This window comes from Ailuropoda melanoleuca, chromosome 2 (genome assembly GCF_002007445.2).
Source record: "Ailuropoda melanoleuca isolate Jingjing chromosome 2, ASM200744v2, whole genome shotgun sequence".
Taxonomy (NCBI): domain Eukaryota; kingdom Metazoa; phylum Chordata; class Mammalia; order Carnivora; family Ursidae; genus Ailuropoda; species Ailuropoda melanoleuca.
In genome coordinates this window covers 167246471-167266419 of record NC_048219.1, presented here as the reverse complement: position 1 = coordinate 167266419, position 19949 = coordinate 167246471, and the positions used below count along the sequence as shown (strand labels likewise).

The 19949-nt window shown below is 36.6% G+C and overlaps 1 protein-coding gene across 7 annotated transcripts in view; it reads right to left on the bottom strand.

Annotated features, from left to right (window-relative positions):
- Nucleotides 1-19298, bottom strand: part of NBEAL1 (neurobeachin like 1) — a 199956-nt gene extending 180658 nt beyond the window's left edge. For 2 of the 7 annotated variants that reach the window (XM_034654989.1, XM_019799567.2), the window contains exons 1-2: nucleotides 18918-19298; nucleotides 17795-18082 (exon numbers count right to left, since the gene is read on the bottom strand). In XM_034654989.1, the coding sequence (XP_034510880.1) occupies nucleotides 17795-17845 (51 nt within the window). In that variant the 5' untranslated portion in view covers nucleotides 17846-18082; nucleotides 18918-19298. The remainder of the gene's footprint in view (nucleotides 1-17794; nucleotides 18083-18917) is intronic. The other 5 variants (XM_034654993.1, XM_034654990.1, XM_034654992.1 and 2 more) reach the window with 5 other exon arrangements.
- Nucleotides 19299-19949: the final 651 nt, after the last annotated feature.

Here is a 19949-nt window from a genome sequence, read left to right as displayed (position 1 = left end):
TGTTATACGCAACTAATGAATCATCGAACTTTACATCAAAAACCAGGGATGTACTGTATGGTGACTAATATGATATAATAAAAAAATATTATTATAATAAAAAATAAAAAATAAAAATATTTAAAAAAGAAATAAAAAAGCATTTTATTAAACAATTTCAAACATACTTAGAAGTAGAGAGAATGGTATAATGACTCAGCTTTAACAATTATCAAATCATGTATGACCAATATTCTTTCACCTGTATCCCCATCTTCAACTAGATTATTTTGAAGCAAACCCAGATATATCATTTCATCCACCAATATTTCAATACCAATTTCAATACCCCAAAAGCTATCTTTTAAAAATATGATAGTATTATCACATCTGAAAAAATTAAGCAGTTCCTTAATATCAGTGTTCAAATACCCTTCTTTAACTGTCTGGTAAGATCAGGACCCAAATAAAGCCCACAAATTGCATCTGGTTGATGTATTTTTAAGGTCTGTTTAAACCCATAGGTTTCTTTTTTTTTTTTTTTTTTTTTTAAAGATTTTTTTTGTTTATTCGACAGAGATAGAGACAGCCAGCAAGAGAGGGAACACAAGCAGGGGGAGTGGGAGAGGAAGAAGCAGGCTCATAGCAGAGGAGCCTGATGTGGGGCTCGATCCCAGAACGCCGGGATCATGCCCTGAGCCGAAGGCAGATGCTTAACCGCTGTGCCACCCAGGCGCCCCTAAACCCATAGGTTTCTATTAAATTTTTTTTGTCCTAATTTATTTTTTGAAGACACTGGGTCATTTGTAAGGTAGTATTTCTCACATCAGGATCTTGCTGATGCATGCTCTTATGTCTTCTAACATGTTCCTCAATCCTCTATATATTTCTAATTGATTAGTGGATCTAGAGACTATCAAATTTAGGTTCATTTTTTTTGGCAAATAATTCTTCATAAGTGTTTCCAACGTGTCCTTCAGAAGGTACATATCGAGTTATTTCTTTTGTGATGTTAAAGTTACTGATCATTTTCTAGATCCAGGATTTTATGAGTAATTTTTGCAATAAACCTTTTAATTTTCTTATGTCACCATGACCACTAGAAAGATTTGCGAAAGAAACCACAATTAACATACTCTCAATCTCACTTCCACATTCCTAATTAAGATTATATCTAGAAAGTTCATGCCAATCATCCCAGGATGTTACATAATAATGATTTATTAAAATTAAATACACTCCTTAATACATGTCAACCTTCTTATATATGTGTATTTCCTGACACAACTGAAAAACAAACAATAAATTTGGGAATTTTCACATTAAAAGAAACTTGTAATTTCCCTCATTCTACTTTCTTTGGGTTTACTCTTCTTGAAATGGATGGCATTATTAATAATCTATTTCTGCATAATAAATTAAATAAATTAAATAGGAGCTTAAACAACAAATATTTTATCAGTGTTTGGGTGAGGAATTCAAAACCAGCTCAGAATTTCTCATGAGCCTTCATCATAATGAAGATGTGAAGGAGGGCTGCAGTCATAGCAAAGCTTGACTAGGCGGAAAGAACTACTTTCAACCTCACTCATGTGGTTGCTGCCAAGGCTTCAGTTCTTCATAACATGGGCCTCTCCATTGGGCTGCACACAACATAGCAGCTGGCTTTACTGAGTCAAGGATCCAAGAAAAAAAGGAGTAATTGAGATGAAAACAAGAGCGCCTTTGCTAATTTCGGAAATGATACACCATCACTTTTGCCAAATTCTGTGGTCACAAAAGAACCCTGGTACAATGTAGAAGAGGACTGTAAAAGGGTGTGAACACTAGGATGTGAGAATCTTAGAAGCTGGTGACCACAAATGTCTACCTAGTTCACTATTATTAGCATTTTTTAAAACATATGTACTTATTTATTTTTAAGGTTTTATTTATTTCACAGAGAGAGAGAGAGAGCACAAGCAGGGGGGACAGCAGGCAGAGGGAGAAGCAGGATCCCCGCTGACCAAGAAGCCTGATGCAAAACTTGATCTCAGGACCCTGGGATCATGACCTCAGCCAAAGGCAGACACTTAACCAAATAAGCCACCCAGGTGCCCCTAAACATATGTATTTAAAGTGATAAATTTGGGGTGCCTGGGTGGCACAGCGGTTAAGCGTCTGCCTTCGGCTCAGGGCGTGATCCCAGCGTTATGGGATCGAGCCCCACATCAGGCTCCTCTGCTGGAAGCCTGCTTCTTCCTCTCGCACTCCCCCTGCTTGTGTTCCCTCTCTCACTGGCTGTCTCTATCTCTGTCGAATAAATAAATAAAATCTTTAAAAAAAAAATAAAATAAAGTGATAAATTTTCCTAAGTAATGTGTAGCCACTTTCCATCAAGTTCTAAAATGCAGTATTCAGGTGCCCCCAAATTCTTATTTATTTGAGAGAGAGGTGGAAGAGAGAGACAGAGGGAGAGCGAGAGCAGGCTCCATGCCCATTGCGGAGCCTGACTCGGGGGCTCCATCTCACAACCCTGAGATCACAACCTGAACCAAAATCAAGAATCGGACACTTAACTGACTGAACTGCACAGGTACCCCTCAAAATTCTAATTTTTATTACTTGTTCTTTAATCAAAGGTTTATTTAAAAGGGTATTTCAAAGGCCTCCAAAAATTCCTTTTTAATCTTTTTACTATTGATTTCTTCCTTTATTGTCATTGTTAAACATACTCTATTATTTTGATCATTAGAAACTTATTGAAACTTGCTCTAACGTCTGTTCTATCATTTTCGTAAACATGTACTTGACAGGAATGTGTGCTAGGTATAGTGTTCTACATAATTCCCTAACATGAAGTTTGTCAGTTCTATTGTTTGAGTCTTATGTATCTTTATTGACTTTTTTGTCTATTCTTTCTATCAATCACTGACGTGTTTTTTAAAAAAAAAACTACTAAAGCAAGTTTAATAGAGAAAAAAAAACCGTTACAAATATCATATGTTCATTTCTCTGTGCTTGCTTTGAGTTATGAGGTACACACAAATTTAAAATTGTTATATTTTCCTGGTGAATTGAACTGTTTTGTTTTGCTGAACAGGGCTTTATTTCACTTTACTCTTTGAAAAACAATTTTATTTGGTTGGAAATAGATTGGTAAGTCTTTTCTTTAGAGATGTCAACCTTTTCCCTTCTATCACTATTACTTGAAAAATCAGCTATTAATCTGCCATCCCTTTGAAGATAATCTTTTTTTCTCTGGTAGCTTTTAAGATTTTTCTTTCTCTTTGGTTTTCTCCAAAACCACTACCGTTCCACTACAATGTATCTTGGTATGGAATCAGTTTTACTTATTCTGCTTGAAATTCAGTGGACTTTCATTAATCTTGGAACACTCTCACCTGTCATCTCTTCAAATATTATATTCATTTCATTCTTCCTTTCCTCTCCTTTTCAGAGTCCAATTAAACATGTATTAAGCCTTTTCACATTAGCCATCATATCTCTTAACCTTCCTTCCATATTTTCCATTTCTTTGACTCCTAGCTTATATTGTAAAAAGGACTTACCTCCTTTCCAATTCTCTAATTCTCTACAGCGGTCTAAACTAGTATCAACCAAATTTATTGGTTTTTAAATATAATTACTGGGTTTCACCCCTATTTCTAGATATTCTATTTCTTTATTCAAAACTGCCAGTTCACTTTTTATATCATATTTCTCTGATTCTAAGTTGTTTTGTTTTTTAAATTTTGGTACCTTTGAAATCAAAATGCATCTTACAATTGCTCTCAGAGAGGCTGCTGTTAAGACTTATTTTGTCAGGGGCGCCTGGGTGGCACAGCGGTTAAGCGTCTGCCTTCGGCTCAGGGCGTGATCCTGGCGTTACGGGATCGAGCCCCACATCAGGCTCCTCTGCTGTGAGCCTGCTTCTTCCTCTCCCACTCCCCTACTTGTGTTCCCTCTCTCGCTGGCTGTCTCTATCTCTGTCAAAAAAAATAAATAAAATCTTTAAAAAAAAAAAAAAAAAGACTTATTTTGTCAATGCCTGTGCAAACCTGGCAACAGCTGTTTCATACTGATGTCCTTTCACTAGATTTATTCATACAAAATAACTACAACATGTTGAGTTTAATTGCTGTTCAAAATGTTCAAAAAATTATACTATGATTAGGTAATAAAATGAAGTTAGTGTGTATACAAAAAAGACATGAAAAGAGAGCAAAGGGTATGATTTGACATTAATGATACAACCATTCGTTACTGTAGAAATAATCACAATTTTATGTTTTATGGCAAGGCAACAGCTAACGGCTTTACAAAGTTGACAATGGGAGATACCCTCAAATAGAGGAAACTGAAATGCATGCAAAAGACCTACCTACCATATGCCAATCAGTGCAAATAAAGACAAGAGTATCTGTCAAATCCCTTGGAAAAGATGAAAGAAATTCCAAGGCAATGAGAGTCTGGTACAGTTGATTCATACATCATGAATTAAAGTAGTAAGCTGCAATCTGAAAAAATATTTGGTATCAGAACTGAAGTTTCTTCTTCCAGAGGGACTGCATGTGCTTTTACCAAGCACCAGACTAGTCTGCATGACCTGGGGCTTTGAGGACTTTCCCCACAATGAAAAGTAAATTTGATTTGCAAATTCATGAAAGAACCAACTGGTGGTAACAACCTTTCTGGCTTTCCATCTTTTGGCTCTGCTTAACACGAAGCCATTTTCCCCTGGAGACCCCAAATGAAGATGAAAGAATGAGGTGGGTGTGTTTCCAGTTGATCTTTACCCCACGGGTGTACACCTTTGGGGGTCGTAAGGGAAAACCTACTAGACTTCATTACTTCCTTGGCTTTGACTTCCTCCTTCCATCCACAAGGCCATGAAAACAAAAGCTCAAGTTCACCAGGAAAAGTAGCTTCCATTCTCCATCTACCTAAGTTCCTGTTTTCACTAAGATTTAGCCTCATAATGCCTTATCATCACCTTGCCAGCTTCTCAATGCTATTAAGATATTTCTTAAATTTTATTCAGAATTGTAAATGATTTTCAAAAGAGCTGGTCCAACAACCTAGCCTAATTTATTACCAAAAGGAAAGTCTAAACTAAGGTCACTTTTCCTTTGTACTTTTGGTCAGGATTTCTATGTGCCTGGAACATATCCTGTGGCTATTAAACTACTATCCATTCTTTAAAACCTTGACCAAATGCTATCTCTTTAATCAATCCCTGATGACTTCATTCATCTTCCCTAAGGTCTCACATCTAAGCCTACAAACTAAATGAGAAACTGACTCTAGTTGGAAAAGCATGCCCACAGATGAAGTCAGTCAATTAGAAGAGACAAGATTTTGATGAAAAGAAAACCTGTCACATCTTGAAAGGTTTGGAAGTCGTTTTAACGTAAATGAAAAATCAATGCTCAAATAGAGGTCTACATAAAAAATAGGCTTAGAATACACCAATCCCTAGAGAGATTTCAAATTTTACTTTAGGTATTTCTTAAATTAAAAAAAAAAAAACAAAAACTCGTCATTCAGATAACCAAGTTCTAGGTTTGACCAACATAGTGTAGAAAATTCATAGTTAAACTTAGCAATACTTGAAAGAGCCAACATCTGGAACGTTTAAATGTTAGGTATAACATGACTTGCTGCATTAATTTTGTGTTCACCTTGGAGTTTCACACATGGTGGACAGCTAAAGAACATCTGGCTCAGGTGTTTTTGGGAAATCAGTGAAGTGATCAAATGTACGGCTCTGGTATGGGATCCTAACAGCAGAAAAGGTTGTATATATGTAGGGACCGGAAATACAAAGGAACTCTCTGTATTTTCTGTTCAATTTTGCTATGAATCTAAAACTGCTCTAAAAAATGAAGTTTGTTTTAAAAATTTTTTAAAAAGAAGAAAATATGCAATTCAAGGGATAAAGACAGTAAATAACATCTGTATACAGCAGGTACCCAATAACTACTTGAATTGGACACAGTGAATTCTTTTTTTTTTTTTTTAAGATTTTATTTATTTATTTATTTGCCAGAGAGAGCATGCTCAAACAGGGAGGGCAGCAGGCAGAGGGAGAAGCTGACTCCTGCTAAGCAAGGAGACCGAAGCAGGACTCGATCCCAGGATCCTGGGATTATGACCTGAGCTAAAGGCAGATGCTTAATGGACTGAGCCACCCAAGCTTCCCTGAATTCTTTTTTTTTTTTTAAGACTTTATTTTTCAAGTTTATTTTTTTTAGTAATCTCTACACCCAACATGGAGCTCAAACTCAAGACCCTGAGATCAAGAGTTGCATGCTCTTCTGACTGAGCCAGCCAAGCACCCCTACCTACAGTGAATTCTTTTAAGAAAAGCCTACCACTGTGCATGTATTAACTAAATATAACATTGACAATTTTTAAATGAAGCTTAAAAACCTAAAGTTGAAGTTTCATGTCAGGCTGAAGTTTTTCAAATTTAATATCTTAATGATTTGTAGTAGTAAATGTTATTAATTTATAGACTTTTCAATCACACCCATAAAGTACTTTCACTGAAAATCTCTGAAAAATGAAATTTTTACTTTCAGCATCTCTATATTTTCTGTAAATTGTATCTTAAATTTCAAAAATTTTAATCCTAACATAAAACACTAGTACTTTTCTTAGAATACAAATCAAAATTAGAAAATTTATATATTTTTATCCCTAAAATGAAGTTCATTCACTAAAAAACTGAAATATTTAAATTTATTTAAATTTTATATTTTGACAAAAATCATAACTCAGAATTACTCAATAAGAAAGTATAAATTCACCTCACAATATCATAAATTAAAATAGTACCTATCTTTCCTACTATTTAAATGTTTAACATCACGAAAAAGAATTTAACAGTTAAATATATCAAACAAAATTACATCTTTTTACAGAGGCAAATTGTTGTGATCTTTTGGGAGAAATGTATGGATCAGTTAATGCTTTGGTTCAATATGAATAGACAACTCTATGAGTTTGAATTTAAGTCACAAGACATAAATTAAAAGAAAATGTTGAAACACCCAAAGAACAAATAATCCAATCAAGAAATGGTCAGAAGACAAGAATAGACATTTCTCCAAAGAAGACATCCAAATGGCCAACAGACACATGAAAAAGTGCTCAACATCACTCGGCATCAAGGAAATACAAATCAAAACCACAATGAGATACTACCTCACACCAGTCAGAATGGCTAAAACTAACAAATCAGGAAACGACAAATGTTGGCAAGAATGCGGAGAAAGGGGAACCCTCCTACACTCTTGGTGGGAATGCAAGCTGGTGCAGCCACTCTGGAAAACAGTATGGACGTTTCTCAAAAAGTTGAAAATAGAGCTACCCTACGACCCAGCAATTGCACTACTAGGTATTTACCCCAAAGATACAAAGATAGTGATCGGAAAGGGCACTGACATCCCAATGTTTATAGCAGCAATGTCTACAATAACCAAACTATGGAAAGGGTACAGATGTCATCGACAGATGGAGATACACACACACACTGGAATATTACACAGCCATCAAAAATTGAAATCTTGCTATTTGCAATGTAGATGGAACTAGAGGGTATTACGCTAAGTGAAATAAGTTAATCAGAGAAAGACAATTACCATATAATTTCACTGATATGTGGAATTTAAGCAACAAAACAGAGGATCATAGGGGAAGAGAGGAAAAAATGAAACAAGACAAAATCAGAGAGGGAGACAAACCATAAAAGACTCTTAATCTTAGGAAACAAACAGGTTTGCTGGAGGGGAGCAGGGTGGGGGATGGGGTGGTTGGGGGATGGACATTGGGGAGGGTATGTGTTGTGGTGAACACTGGGTGTTGTATAAGACTGATGAATCACAGACCTGTATCCCTAAAACAAATAATACATTATGTTAATTTAAAAAACAAAAAAATTTAATACAAAAAAAAAAAAAAGAAAATGTTGATAATGCCTTAAATACAGGTAAGAACAAGTTACTTTCAATATTTTAAAAGACAGTATAGTCCAGGGGCGCCTGGGTAGCTCAACCAGTTAAGAGTCCGTCTCTTGGGGCTCCTGGGTGGCACAGCGGTTAAGCGTCTGCCTTCGGCTCAGGGCGTGATCCCAGCATTATGGGATCGAGCCCCACGTCAGGCTCCTCTGCTGTGAGCCTGCTTCTTCCTCTCCCACTCCCCCTGCTTGTGTTCCCTCTCTCGCTGGCTGTCTCTATCTCTGTCAAATAAATAAATAAAATCTTTAAAAAAAAAAAAAAAAAGAGAGTCCGTCTCTTGATTTAGCTCAGGTCATGATCTCAAGGTTGTGGGACTGAGGCCCATGTTGGGCTTGGTGCTGGGTGTGAAGCCTGTTTAAGATTTTCTCTCTTTCTCCCCTCCCTCTGCCCCTCTGCCCCCCACTGCCGTCACTGGCCCACACACACACTCTATTAAAAAAAAAAAGTTTTAAAAAACAGTATAGTACATATAAATATATTTAAGAGCAGAGCTCCCTGTTTTCCTTATTGAAAACCAAATGGCACATTATAAGATGATTTCCATTCTTTTCAGTAAAAGCTGAGGAAAAGATAAGGAAATGAGTGCTGCTAACTCTTGTATGAATTCTGACATCATCAAAGGAGTTTATTTATAGTTATGGCAGATTCTAGTCATTTCAGATAGTTACCCACATCTTAATGGATTTTGAATGACCAGAATAAAATTTTCAGAAAAAATAAATTCCATTTTCACAAAATAAATCAAAAGTGTTTGTCAAAACCAAAACAGAAAAAGCAAGTTAGGTAAGCCAAACACTTAAATTCATAGACTACAGGGCACTGAACTTTGATCTATAAGCATTACATTTTACATATTTTAAAATGAAGAACTACCAAGAATTAAGTGCAGCACCTGATTCCAAATGTACCTATTTACAATTCGTAATGATTCTAATAAAGAATGTTTAAAATAGCAACCACTAACTACCAATGATTAAAGTAAGTTATGATTTTTTTCATAACTTTTTCAACTTTAATAATATTCTTCTGGAACTTAGGAATAGTCTAATTCCCATATCTTTTTTTTTAAAGATTTTATTTATTTATTTAACAGAGATAGAGACAGCCAGCGAGAGAGGGAACACAAGCAGGGAGAGTGGGAAAGGAGAAGCAGGCTCATAGCGGAGGAGTCTGATGTGGGGCTCGATCCCATAACACCGGGATCACGCCCTGAGCTGAAGGCAGACGTTTAATGACGCGCCACCCAGGCGCCCCTAATTACCCATATCTTAACAAGTACACACATAAAACTATTCTAAGTAGTTTTATAATATATTGTAAAAGTAGCAAGCCTGCGTTAGAAATATCAACAGGATACCTAAGAAAAAATGAATAAAGTAAAATATCTTTCATTTACCATAAATCTGATCTATGAGTTAAAGGGATTATACATATACATGTCTTAGTCCCAATGTCTGAAGCTAACCTAATAGAAAACCCCAGGCTTTTTCCCCCTAAAGTGAAGGGGAAGACAAGTATGTCTTTTATTTCAAATACTACAGAACATCACGTTGGAATTATTAGACAATATAGTTAGACAAGAGAAAATAAGTGAAGGCAGAAGAATTAGAAAGTGGACTATGCAGGAAACCAGATGAGCTGTTCAGTCGTAAGAAAGTATAGTCTCCAATGCCCTCCTCAGATGTATCAAAAGAATAATGAGAGAAAAAGAACCGCTAAGAATATGCAGTCAAGAGCAATAAAGAACAGTGGCCTGTGTAGCTACTCCCAAGGAACAGAACCATGGAACATTCCTTCTCTGAAAGTAGAGGGATCAGGCAACATTTGCCCAGTTTTCAGAATTGCTATGGACCAAAGCCTCCTACATGCCTCCCATTCTTTCTTTTTCAAGAGTCTTTATTGTGGCATTCCCATCTCAGTTTCATCACAATATGCTGAGTTTGTAGGGGCCAAATATCAACAGTGTCTTCTGAGGTCACAGGTCTAGGTATGAGTAAAAACCACAACTGGACCTGATATATATTACAAGATCTTGGGTTTCAACTGATACCATGATTGGATGAGACTTCTGGAGTTCTTATAATGGACATGAAATAGATTTTGTGTATGGGAGAGAGATGAATAATTGTAACCAAGAAATCAGACTGTGGTAGACTGGATTCTTGGTCCCAAATTTCACACCCTTGTAGTAAATCTGCCAAGCAATTTCACAATAGGGAAAAGAAGCTGTAGAAAAGGTAAGGTAGCAGCAGTATGTCAGATACCGATAAAGGCTTGTGTTTCTAAAACATGTCCAAGAACCCTGGGAGTTACTGAAATATTTCTGGGTCCATAAGTGTCATATAAAAATTCATACTCACATTTCCATTAATTTTCAAATTAATTTAAGTATATTAAAGTTGATTACCTTGTAACTAGTACTCAATTTCAGTGGTCACATTTGCACTGCTACCAATGATCATCAGTGACTATTCAATTTGTAGAGCTCTATTTTTCAAATTACAGATGGATTCTTGGCAATCAGAAAATTTTCAGCTGTTCCAGAGTAGTGCCACACAAAGTGTGGTACAGAGAGCAACAAAAGTCCCTTGGCCAGAGAAGTACAAAAATTAAAAGTAAATATCTTCAAACTTTAAAAGCAGCAGTTTGGCAGTAATTTTAAACCTGCTACATTTAATTTAAAAATTAATGAAGTGGGGATTTGTATTTTTAACATCTTTTTTCCCATGTTTTAGAATTACTTTGCTGAAGCCACCAATAATCTCTTTTCTAAAAAATGATTTATTTGAGGGGCGCCTGGGTGGCACAGCGGTTAAGCGTCTGCCTTTGGCTCAGGGCGTGATCCCAGCATTCTGGGATCAAGCCCCACATCAGGCTCCTCCGCTATGAGCCTGCTTCTTCCTCTCCCACTCCCTGCTTGTGTTTCCTCTCTCGCTGGCTGTCTCTATCTCTGTCGAATAAATAAATAAAATCTTAAAAAAAAAAATGATTTATTTGAGAGAGAGAGAGAGAGAAAGTGGGCTTGGGGGGGGGCAGAGAGAGAGAAAGAGAAGCAGACTCCCTGCTGAGCACAGAGTCCTAGGTGAGGTTCGGTCTTAACCCTGAGATCACTACCGCCACCCAGGCATCCCACCAATAATCTCTTAACTCTCAATTCCAATATATGCTCCATAATGCTTTTCTTTATTGCCATACTGAATTTGACAATACTGACTACTCCCTTCTTTATAAAAGCCCTCTACTTGAGGCAACTACTCACTCCTGGATGTCCTCCCATTCAAACTCCTTACAAACTCTTCTATCTTCCTCTTAAATGATAATGTTCCCCAGACCTCCCTATAACCTTCTCTTCTTACTTTCATATAACTCTTCAGTAATTGCCAATAAAACCTGAATCTGCCAATAAAACCTGAATCTGCCAATAAAAAAAACCTGAGAATTATTTTAGACTGTTATTTTCCACTCATGCTCCTATCTACACATTTAAGTACTATCAATTCTACTTTCTACCAGGGAAGTTTAAATTTTGATATTCAAAAGAAAAGAATAAGAGATATTCCTGCATCTTAACAACTTTTTAGAGTGGTGCGTAAGTTCCTCAAGCCAAACCACAAAGGTAATATTCCTTTCCTAAAGGCTACTTCCATGTCTATTGATATAAAATATTCATTTCTTGCTTTCACATCTAACTTCCTAAAATAAACAGGTAACCACTACTACTGAGCTGCTAGCAATTTTTTTGTTTTGCTTCAAGTCAAACATTACTTTCCTTATCTACAAAGTCATTATTAAGCCACAGAAAATTAAGAGCCATTTTACACTGTCCACATACCAGAGACTTATTAAATGTAGGTTAAATTATAAGGGCTGATGTATATTGAGGCATCTTACTAAAAGCTTCACTTCAGATTATGATTAAATTATAATTTTCTCATTGGAAGGGTTTATGTTCATTCCATTTTTTTCCAAATCTATATATAAAAAAAAGGTTCTTGACTTTTTATCTGAATAAAACAACTCTAAATTCTATTTTCTTTATGAAGCAAAACTTTTATTCTGAAAAGGAAGTTTACTCTGAGCTCATTGCAAAACTATCTATTTCAGTCATATTCCAGATTTAGCAGGACAAAGGGCAACAGCAGGAAATGGAGCATCACCAAGGTCCAAAACAAACTTGGTTTAGGGAAAAAAAAAAAAAAAAAAGCAAAAAAAAAACCACCTCATAATATTAGGATAATTAAGCACTATGCTTGAAAGAAAAATAAACAGATTAAAAATTAAGACATTAATAAGCACTGCTTCATCACTAGATAAAAAGATGAGGATATTGTTGTTATATTAAATAAAGGCAAAAATGGAAAAAATGATACACACTATCAAGCTCATACATGTACTTTAAAACTACAAATAAAGATAACATTTTATATTTCTTACCCTTACAGTGCATTTAAATATAATCAACTCATCTTTTCTCAACAACTCTGAAATGCAAAAACAGTTATTTTGTGTTCCATTTCACAGATGAGAAAACTGTTAACATGAAGCAATTATGTAACCTCTTTTCAGGTCCTTCCTTAAGCTCAGAAGCAAAACTGGGCCTAAATCTTGGCTCTAATTCTGTAGCTCCACAAAACTTTTTAGTGTTAAATGAGTATAAAACAAAGAAAAAAAAAAAAAAAAAAAGCAAATGACAAAAATGAACCAAAAATTTCAACCCACATTGTCACATTTCAAATGTCATGATGCTTTTGAGTCACCTTGTATCTTTTTAGTGAGTTCATCCATTTGATACTTTCCACTACACAGAACAATAATAATCTTATCTAAGAATTTGAGAGGCTCAGTTTCTCTTCTGCATATTCTGGTGATCAACTATAGCACTCCCAAAAGGCTAAATGTGGAACAGAAATATATCCTAACGCCTATCCAAGGGGAGCTGAGAGAGGGGCTTTATGATACATATATGTCTTGCTACTTGCAATATATGAATTCCAAACAGGTCTATGATAATGTAGAGACGAAAACTGTTCTCAGCACTGTCTCTCTTACCATAAGCACATCATGAAAAAAAAAATGTCAAAGGATACAGGGAACAACATGGTGCCTACTAGGATAATATGAACTAAAATCTTCAGATATTAGAAAGTAAATCAATTTGCCTTTAATACTTAAGAAAAATATGCTCAGACAAGAAGTAGTTAACTACTAAACTAAAATCCATGAGACATGGTTAAACCTGTTCACATTAATGTTTAACTTATAAGAGCTATATGAAATGCACGGTTAATAAAATCCTTGACCCTGGGTGGGTATGACCGTTTGGAGGTAAGAAAAATTCAGACTACATAATCTAGTGAAATACCTGTGGAAAGCAGGAATGCTGGATGTTCAGAAATCATCCTGCCTATATTCTGTAATAATAACTACATGACGTTAACAAATAACCTGCTAAGAAGATGCATGTTCCTAACAATGCAATTAAATCCTATTCCTAGAAGGAGAAAGTGAAAAATTAGACCTGAAAAGTTTGGTTAGAAAAATAAACTGCCAGGGGCGCCTGGGTAGCGCAGTTCTTAAGCGTCTGCCTTCAGCTCAGGGCGTGATCCCGGTGTTCCGGGATCGAGTCCCACGTCGGACTCCTCCGCTGAGAGCCTGCTTCTTCCCCTCCCACTCCCCCTGCTTGTGTTCCCTCTCTCACTGGCTGTCTCTCTGTCACATAAATAAATAAAATCTTAAAAAAGAAAAAAAAGAAAAATAAAGAAAAATAAACTGCCAAGTTTTTTATCCAAATTTTCAAATATCAAATTTAATATGTGGGAAGCCATCTGCTAAAAATGGAAACCAGTAATGTATTTTAATTGTACTTGAGTTTATTCACTAGCATTTAGGCTTACAATCGAACCCGGACCAACAAAACATATTTATATATTCTCTTTTCTTTTGCCTACCTAAACAGTATGACCCAAGGATTATTTCTGATATTACCCTACTTAAACACCTACTAAATTCTGTAATTCTCAATGGTAACTTTTAAAACATCACATTACATAGAAACCCTAGAATAACACCTTAATATTGATCTATGGCTAATACACTGTGGAATACCTATGCTGGTTAAGCATTGTGGCAAATAAAGAGGATGTCCTAATCTTACCACGCTGAAGCAGACTTTCAAAAATCTTGGAAGTCATCTTCTTTAATCAAGTATGTATACAACGTTTGGTATGTATAGCACATCAACTAGGTCAGCAAAATGGTAGACAATATTTAAATTTTAATCATTAAAGATGAACTTGAGGGGCACCTGGGTCAGTTAAGTGTCTGACGTCACCTCAGGTCAGGATCCTAGGATCCAGGCCCACACCACACTCCCTGCTCAGCTGGGAGCCTGCTTCTCCCTCTCCCTCCGCCTGCTACTCCCCCTGCTTGTGCTCTCTCCCTCTCTCTCTCTGTCAAATAAATAAATAAAATCTTTAAAAAAAAAAAAAAAAGACAAACCTGGTACTTAAGAAAAGTAACTGGTCACCTTAGAAGGATGCTAGCAAATCAAGTCATTATTCTGAAAACAAAGAGAAAGAATCAAATATTTTTCTGCCTGCCTACCCTTTAAGGAACTGTCAAACAGCTGATGAGGGGACACTTGTCTATGTATGTTTCATTAATAAAGAAATGATAGAATTGGAATATCACAGTTTTGCAAACTCCTAATGAAATAATTAATACATGCAGGTAAAACTCACTGATAATGGAGACACTTATAAATTATTCTAGGCTTCTGCCACCAAATAGAACATGAATCAGCCAAGTCTCTAGATCTGCCAGTTTGCAGACACCAGGAGAGAAAACAATTAATTAAAATCAAGGAATTAGGGGCGCCTGGGTGGCACAGCGGTTAAGCGCCTGCCTTCGGCTCAGGGCATGATCCGGCGTTATGGGATCGAGCCCCACATTAGGCTCTTCTGCTGTGAGCCTGCTTCTTCCTCTCCCACTCCCCTGCTTGTGTTCCCTCTCTCTCTGGCTGTCTCTATCTCTGTCGAATAAATAAAAAAATAAAAATAAAATCTTTAAAAAAAAAAAATCAAGGAATTAAACCAGCAAAACCCTGACTGAGGACAACGCTAATGTCAAAACCTGGTTTCTTCAACAAATAAATAGAAGGAATAAAAAGTATGGTGAGGGAGAACCTATAGGTTAAAAGATTTAATAGACATTTTCAAAAAAATATGATGTGTATACTTTAAATATTGAATCAAACAGCAAGAAAATAAGAACGTTTATAATACTATCAGAAAAGTTTGAATACTGACAGATATTTGATGATTCAAAGAATTATCGTATTGTGATTATGCTTTTAAGAAGAGTTCTTGTTTTATATACTTTTAAATACTTATAGGTAAGATTATGTTGTCTAGCATTTGCTTTAAAACAATGCAGGGGTAATGGAGGGTTATAGATGAAACACTACTGAACATGAACTGGATTGAAGCAGGATGACAGATACAAAAGAGTTCGCTGTATTATCTTCTCTATTTATGACCACTTGAAATTTTCCATAAGGAAAAGCTTAAAAAAGAAGATGAACTAAAAAGGTCTATATGACAATCCATAAGCATAAGGACAAAATAAATGCACGTCTCTCAGAAGTCAAAACGAATGAAAATCTTAATGGTGAGTTAGACAAGCTTTCTCTCTATACACACACATACACGTGAACACACACACTCTTACATGAAATATGAGAAAATGTGAGACCCAAAGAGGTTAAGTCTTGCTCAAGGTCACAAAATAAAACAGGAGCAGAGCCAAAACTAGACTTTACAATTACAACCCCACAAAGAAGTCTAAGTTGGAGCTAAGTTAAAAGATCTGTGCAATCCTGAAGTAGTCTGACGGCCCACCAAAGGTGTAAAAAAAGGCCTTAAAAGTTAGGTGAAAAAAAGAGTATAGAGAACTGGATATTTGGTAACCATCCTCACCAGGGAGCAGAAGTGTTAAATCTATGATATGTATTTGGAAACTACTTGAATTCAAGGTGTTTGAAGAAAAGAAAGTTGTCCAGCTTACAAGCTTACACACGAACTGATGAACATAAAATCATTATTTTAATAACAATTTTTGAAAAGTTAAAAACTTTAAATCTCATTAAATGCACAACTGATTTAAATCTTAAACATAAAAATGGGATTTATAAAAAAAAAAGGGGGGGGGATTTATCTCCTGTCCAAAAATAGGCTTTAAAATTTGACCATGAAGGGTCGTCATTATTTACTTAGACATCTTCATAATAAGGTAAGGATTCATATTTATATCAAAAGTCATCAAGAGTACAACTCTGGGTATGCCAACAAACTATACTTTTTTTTTTTTTTTTTAAGATTTTATTTTTAAGTAATCTCTACACCCAATGCGGGGCTCAAACTCACAACCCGGAGATTACAAGTCACATGCTCTACCAACTGAGCCAGCCAGGTGCCCCTATACTATCTTTTCAATAAGCACGATGACAAATAAAACAAGAACTCCACCTACAAGCAACATAACTAATTAATAAGACAATGTAACCCAATTTATCTTTTGTCATCCTGAAAATGTAAAACCTAGTAAGTTTAACGTATTTTTAAATAAATCATTTTTAAACTAAACTGTATTTTAATTTTTGGCTGACATGTGTTAGTGACTATTTTCAAAAGTGGTGAATTAGATTCCTTTTTTATTAGAAGAGTGGTCTATTTTTAAGAAGACATTTCTGGCATTAAATTACACACGACTAAAAAAGCTATTTTAAAAATCCATATCAAACATTTCAAAGTAGATGTCCTCCAGTAATTGTAAGACATACCAAATCAGGAAGTCAAAGAAAATTCCAGTGTGACCTCTAAAATTTAGTTTCAGAGATAACTGAGATCGTTTGTTAAAGAATAACTTGTTCTTTAAAAAGCTGAATAAAAAAGGAGCCCAAAGGGATAATGCAGAAACAGAAGCTGAGACTTGAGAACTTCACCACAGACTTAAAGTAACTCAAGTAGTAAATTAGAGATCTCTGACCCTCACCAATACTTTAGTAACGTAGCTCCTCTCTTGAAAAACATGTTAAGTAGTATCCTTCTCCTCCAATAACATAAAATCAAAGCTAACATGTAAAAAGTCACATAAAGACAAACACAAAAAATTATTTTTGAATACGAAAGTAAAAAATATGAAGAAGTCATAATGGATAAAAGCGTGGACTTGACTCAGGTGGCTCTGCTTCTGAATAGCCCTGTTAGCCTCTGCATCAATCTTCTTATCAGCAAAAGGGGATAATTACAATATCCATCTCACAGGATTGTGAGGGTCAAATGAGACAATACTCATAAGGTGCTATGATCACAGTAAGCTTATAGTAACCACCTCAAATCAATAACATCTTTAACTAAGCAATAACCTTTTTAAAGCTAATTAAAAGGCTAATTATAGGAAAAATACTGAATGTTCTTCTCATAAAAATATCTCTATCTCATCCTCAATTTGTGGGAGAAAAAGAAAAGCACATAAACAAATATTTTATTTTTCTCCTAAGGTCATAATACTACTTATATAATTTGGGGATCACTTAAAAGGATCAAAACCATACCTACAGGTTTTAAAAATGTGTCAATATTGTGTATGTGTTCAAACCTGGTAAAGTGGAAAATAGAAAATTCCATGTTTTTACATTTTGGGTCATTACTATGAATAAAAATATGCTACTATCCATTAAATAAAATAAGGTCACTCACAAAATTTTATAACAAAGTATTTTAAAACTTAGAAATAAAAAGGAAAGCAATTACCTTTGTACAATAAAGCATCCAAAGTTCAAAGAGCCTCTCTCTGGATGCCATTCTGGCTTTCACTCTGGCACTTTAATTTTTCCTCAAAAAAAAAAAAAAATTATGTTCAAAACCACAGCATGTTCATTTTATTTTCCAAGTTTTTCAGCCGTTACAGTAAAGCTCAAAGCAGCAGGGAAAACAAAAAGAAGTGAAACAAATGGACTGTCTTCTGGTCAATAAAATTCAGTTCAAGCAGTTACTCCAACTTATCTTCTTCATCAGTGGTAGTTGGGCGATTAAATAAATCTGTTAAAGAGAAAAATACGCAAAGGTTCGCTAGAAACATAGATCATATTAAAAATTTTAGATTTGTTAGAACTATAGATTTATCTACTTCACTTCCCGCAAACAACCAGCTAAGCTTTTATAGTGATTGAGTTCACAGAAACTAGTGCTTTGGAAAACATGACAGCTAACAATATTTCACATCAATATAAAGTTAGAATTCTCTAGGACAGACCCTGAAAGATGAGTATCCGTAACCAAAAATGCGTCCCGTTGCCACTCATTTTCTATAAACATTAAGAAAGCCACACTCACTAGTGCTATATTTCAAAGACAAAGAATCCCTTAGAATTTTCTAGTCTGCTTCTTAAAACTTGTTGGGAATGTTTGTCGTTGAGTTGCAGAGAAGGGCGTGGGGAGGAGGGTGAAGAATTCCTGGTTTGTTTATTACAACAATACTCAGAGAGTGAAAGCTGACCAGCCCACCTGGCCTCTCTACCTCTCCATCCGGGAAGAAGTAAGGAGCACGCACGTACCAGCACGGAAAACACCCCGAGAAAGACCCCAAGTGTTTTCAAGAATCTTTAAGTTTCCTTCTTGCATCCCAGACAAACCAAAACAGAGGCAAACCTAAGGTGTGCCAAGCTGCCAAAAGCAGCTTTGGAAATGGGGCAACTCGAGCTCGGCATCCTCCGACCCGCTATCCACGCCCGGCCGACAGCACTAGGACACACCCGGGTCAACCTCGCCCCCTCACAGCCGCCCTAGACCTTACAGAGCGTTCCCCCACCACGCACCCCGGGCCCTCCCACGTCTGCCACGCGGCCCCTTCTTCCCTACGACCCGCTCCCCTCACCGCGCTCACGTTGGGGGCTGTGCCTAGGCCACTAGGCCGACGTCTAACTTCCTTCCCTCGCCCCCTTCCCCAGCCGAAGCCCCGTGTCACCTCGCAGCAGGACAGGCAGGCGGGAGAGGGAGGCGGGGTGGCGACGGCGCGAGGCGGGGAGCAAGGGCCTGGAGGATCCAAGGGCGGGGCTGTCCTCTCTGCTAATCACTCCGGCCTCTAAGGTTTTACCCGGCCCCGGGGCAGGAGCTGTTCATTGGCCGCACAGGCTGGAAGGGGGCGGGACGACTTGAAGACCCGCCCCAGCATTCCTGCGCAGTCGCAGTCGACAGTGCTCCCGAAGATTCGGGGACTGGCGCCAGCTGGGGCGTTCCAGTCAGTCTTACCCAGACTGGACTTGTAGGGTGACCGACGTGCTGACGTTATTGCCCCACCACTACTGGGGACGGCAGCGTTTAGCTAAGGGCGTCATTTCCGGGATTCATCTGAGGGCGGAGAATGCTGGAGTGCTAACTAAAGGGGATTTTGTCTTGATTTTTTGTAAAAGGGGATTGGTCTTGGGCGCGTATACTAATGTGAAAATAGAACAAAAGCAAAAGTCCTTTTCCCCTAATCGCGTTTGTGCCTTCTACTTTCGCAGTTGCGAAATGTCCAATCCAAAGGGATTATTTTGACAATACTAAAGGCTTCAAAGGGTTTTTGCTTTTTCAGAACAAAAAGCAAAGCCTGCATTGACTAGATAATAGACAACTTTCAGGAGATATTTGTCTAAAGGGGTTGGGAAGACACATAGATTAATCACCTCTGGTACACCTAAACATTTTTAAAACTTTGTATTATGAAAAATGTCAACCATATACAAAAGTAAACTAGTGTAATGAAACTCCACATACCATCACCCATCTTCAAAGATTACGAACTAATGTCCTATCTCAACTATACCAAAACTTGGCAAATTGTAAACAGCCAGAGTAAATATTTTAGGTTTTGCAGACTGTGTTGCTTGGTACGCATTTAAAAATTAATATAAGAATAATATTTAGT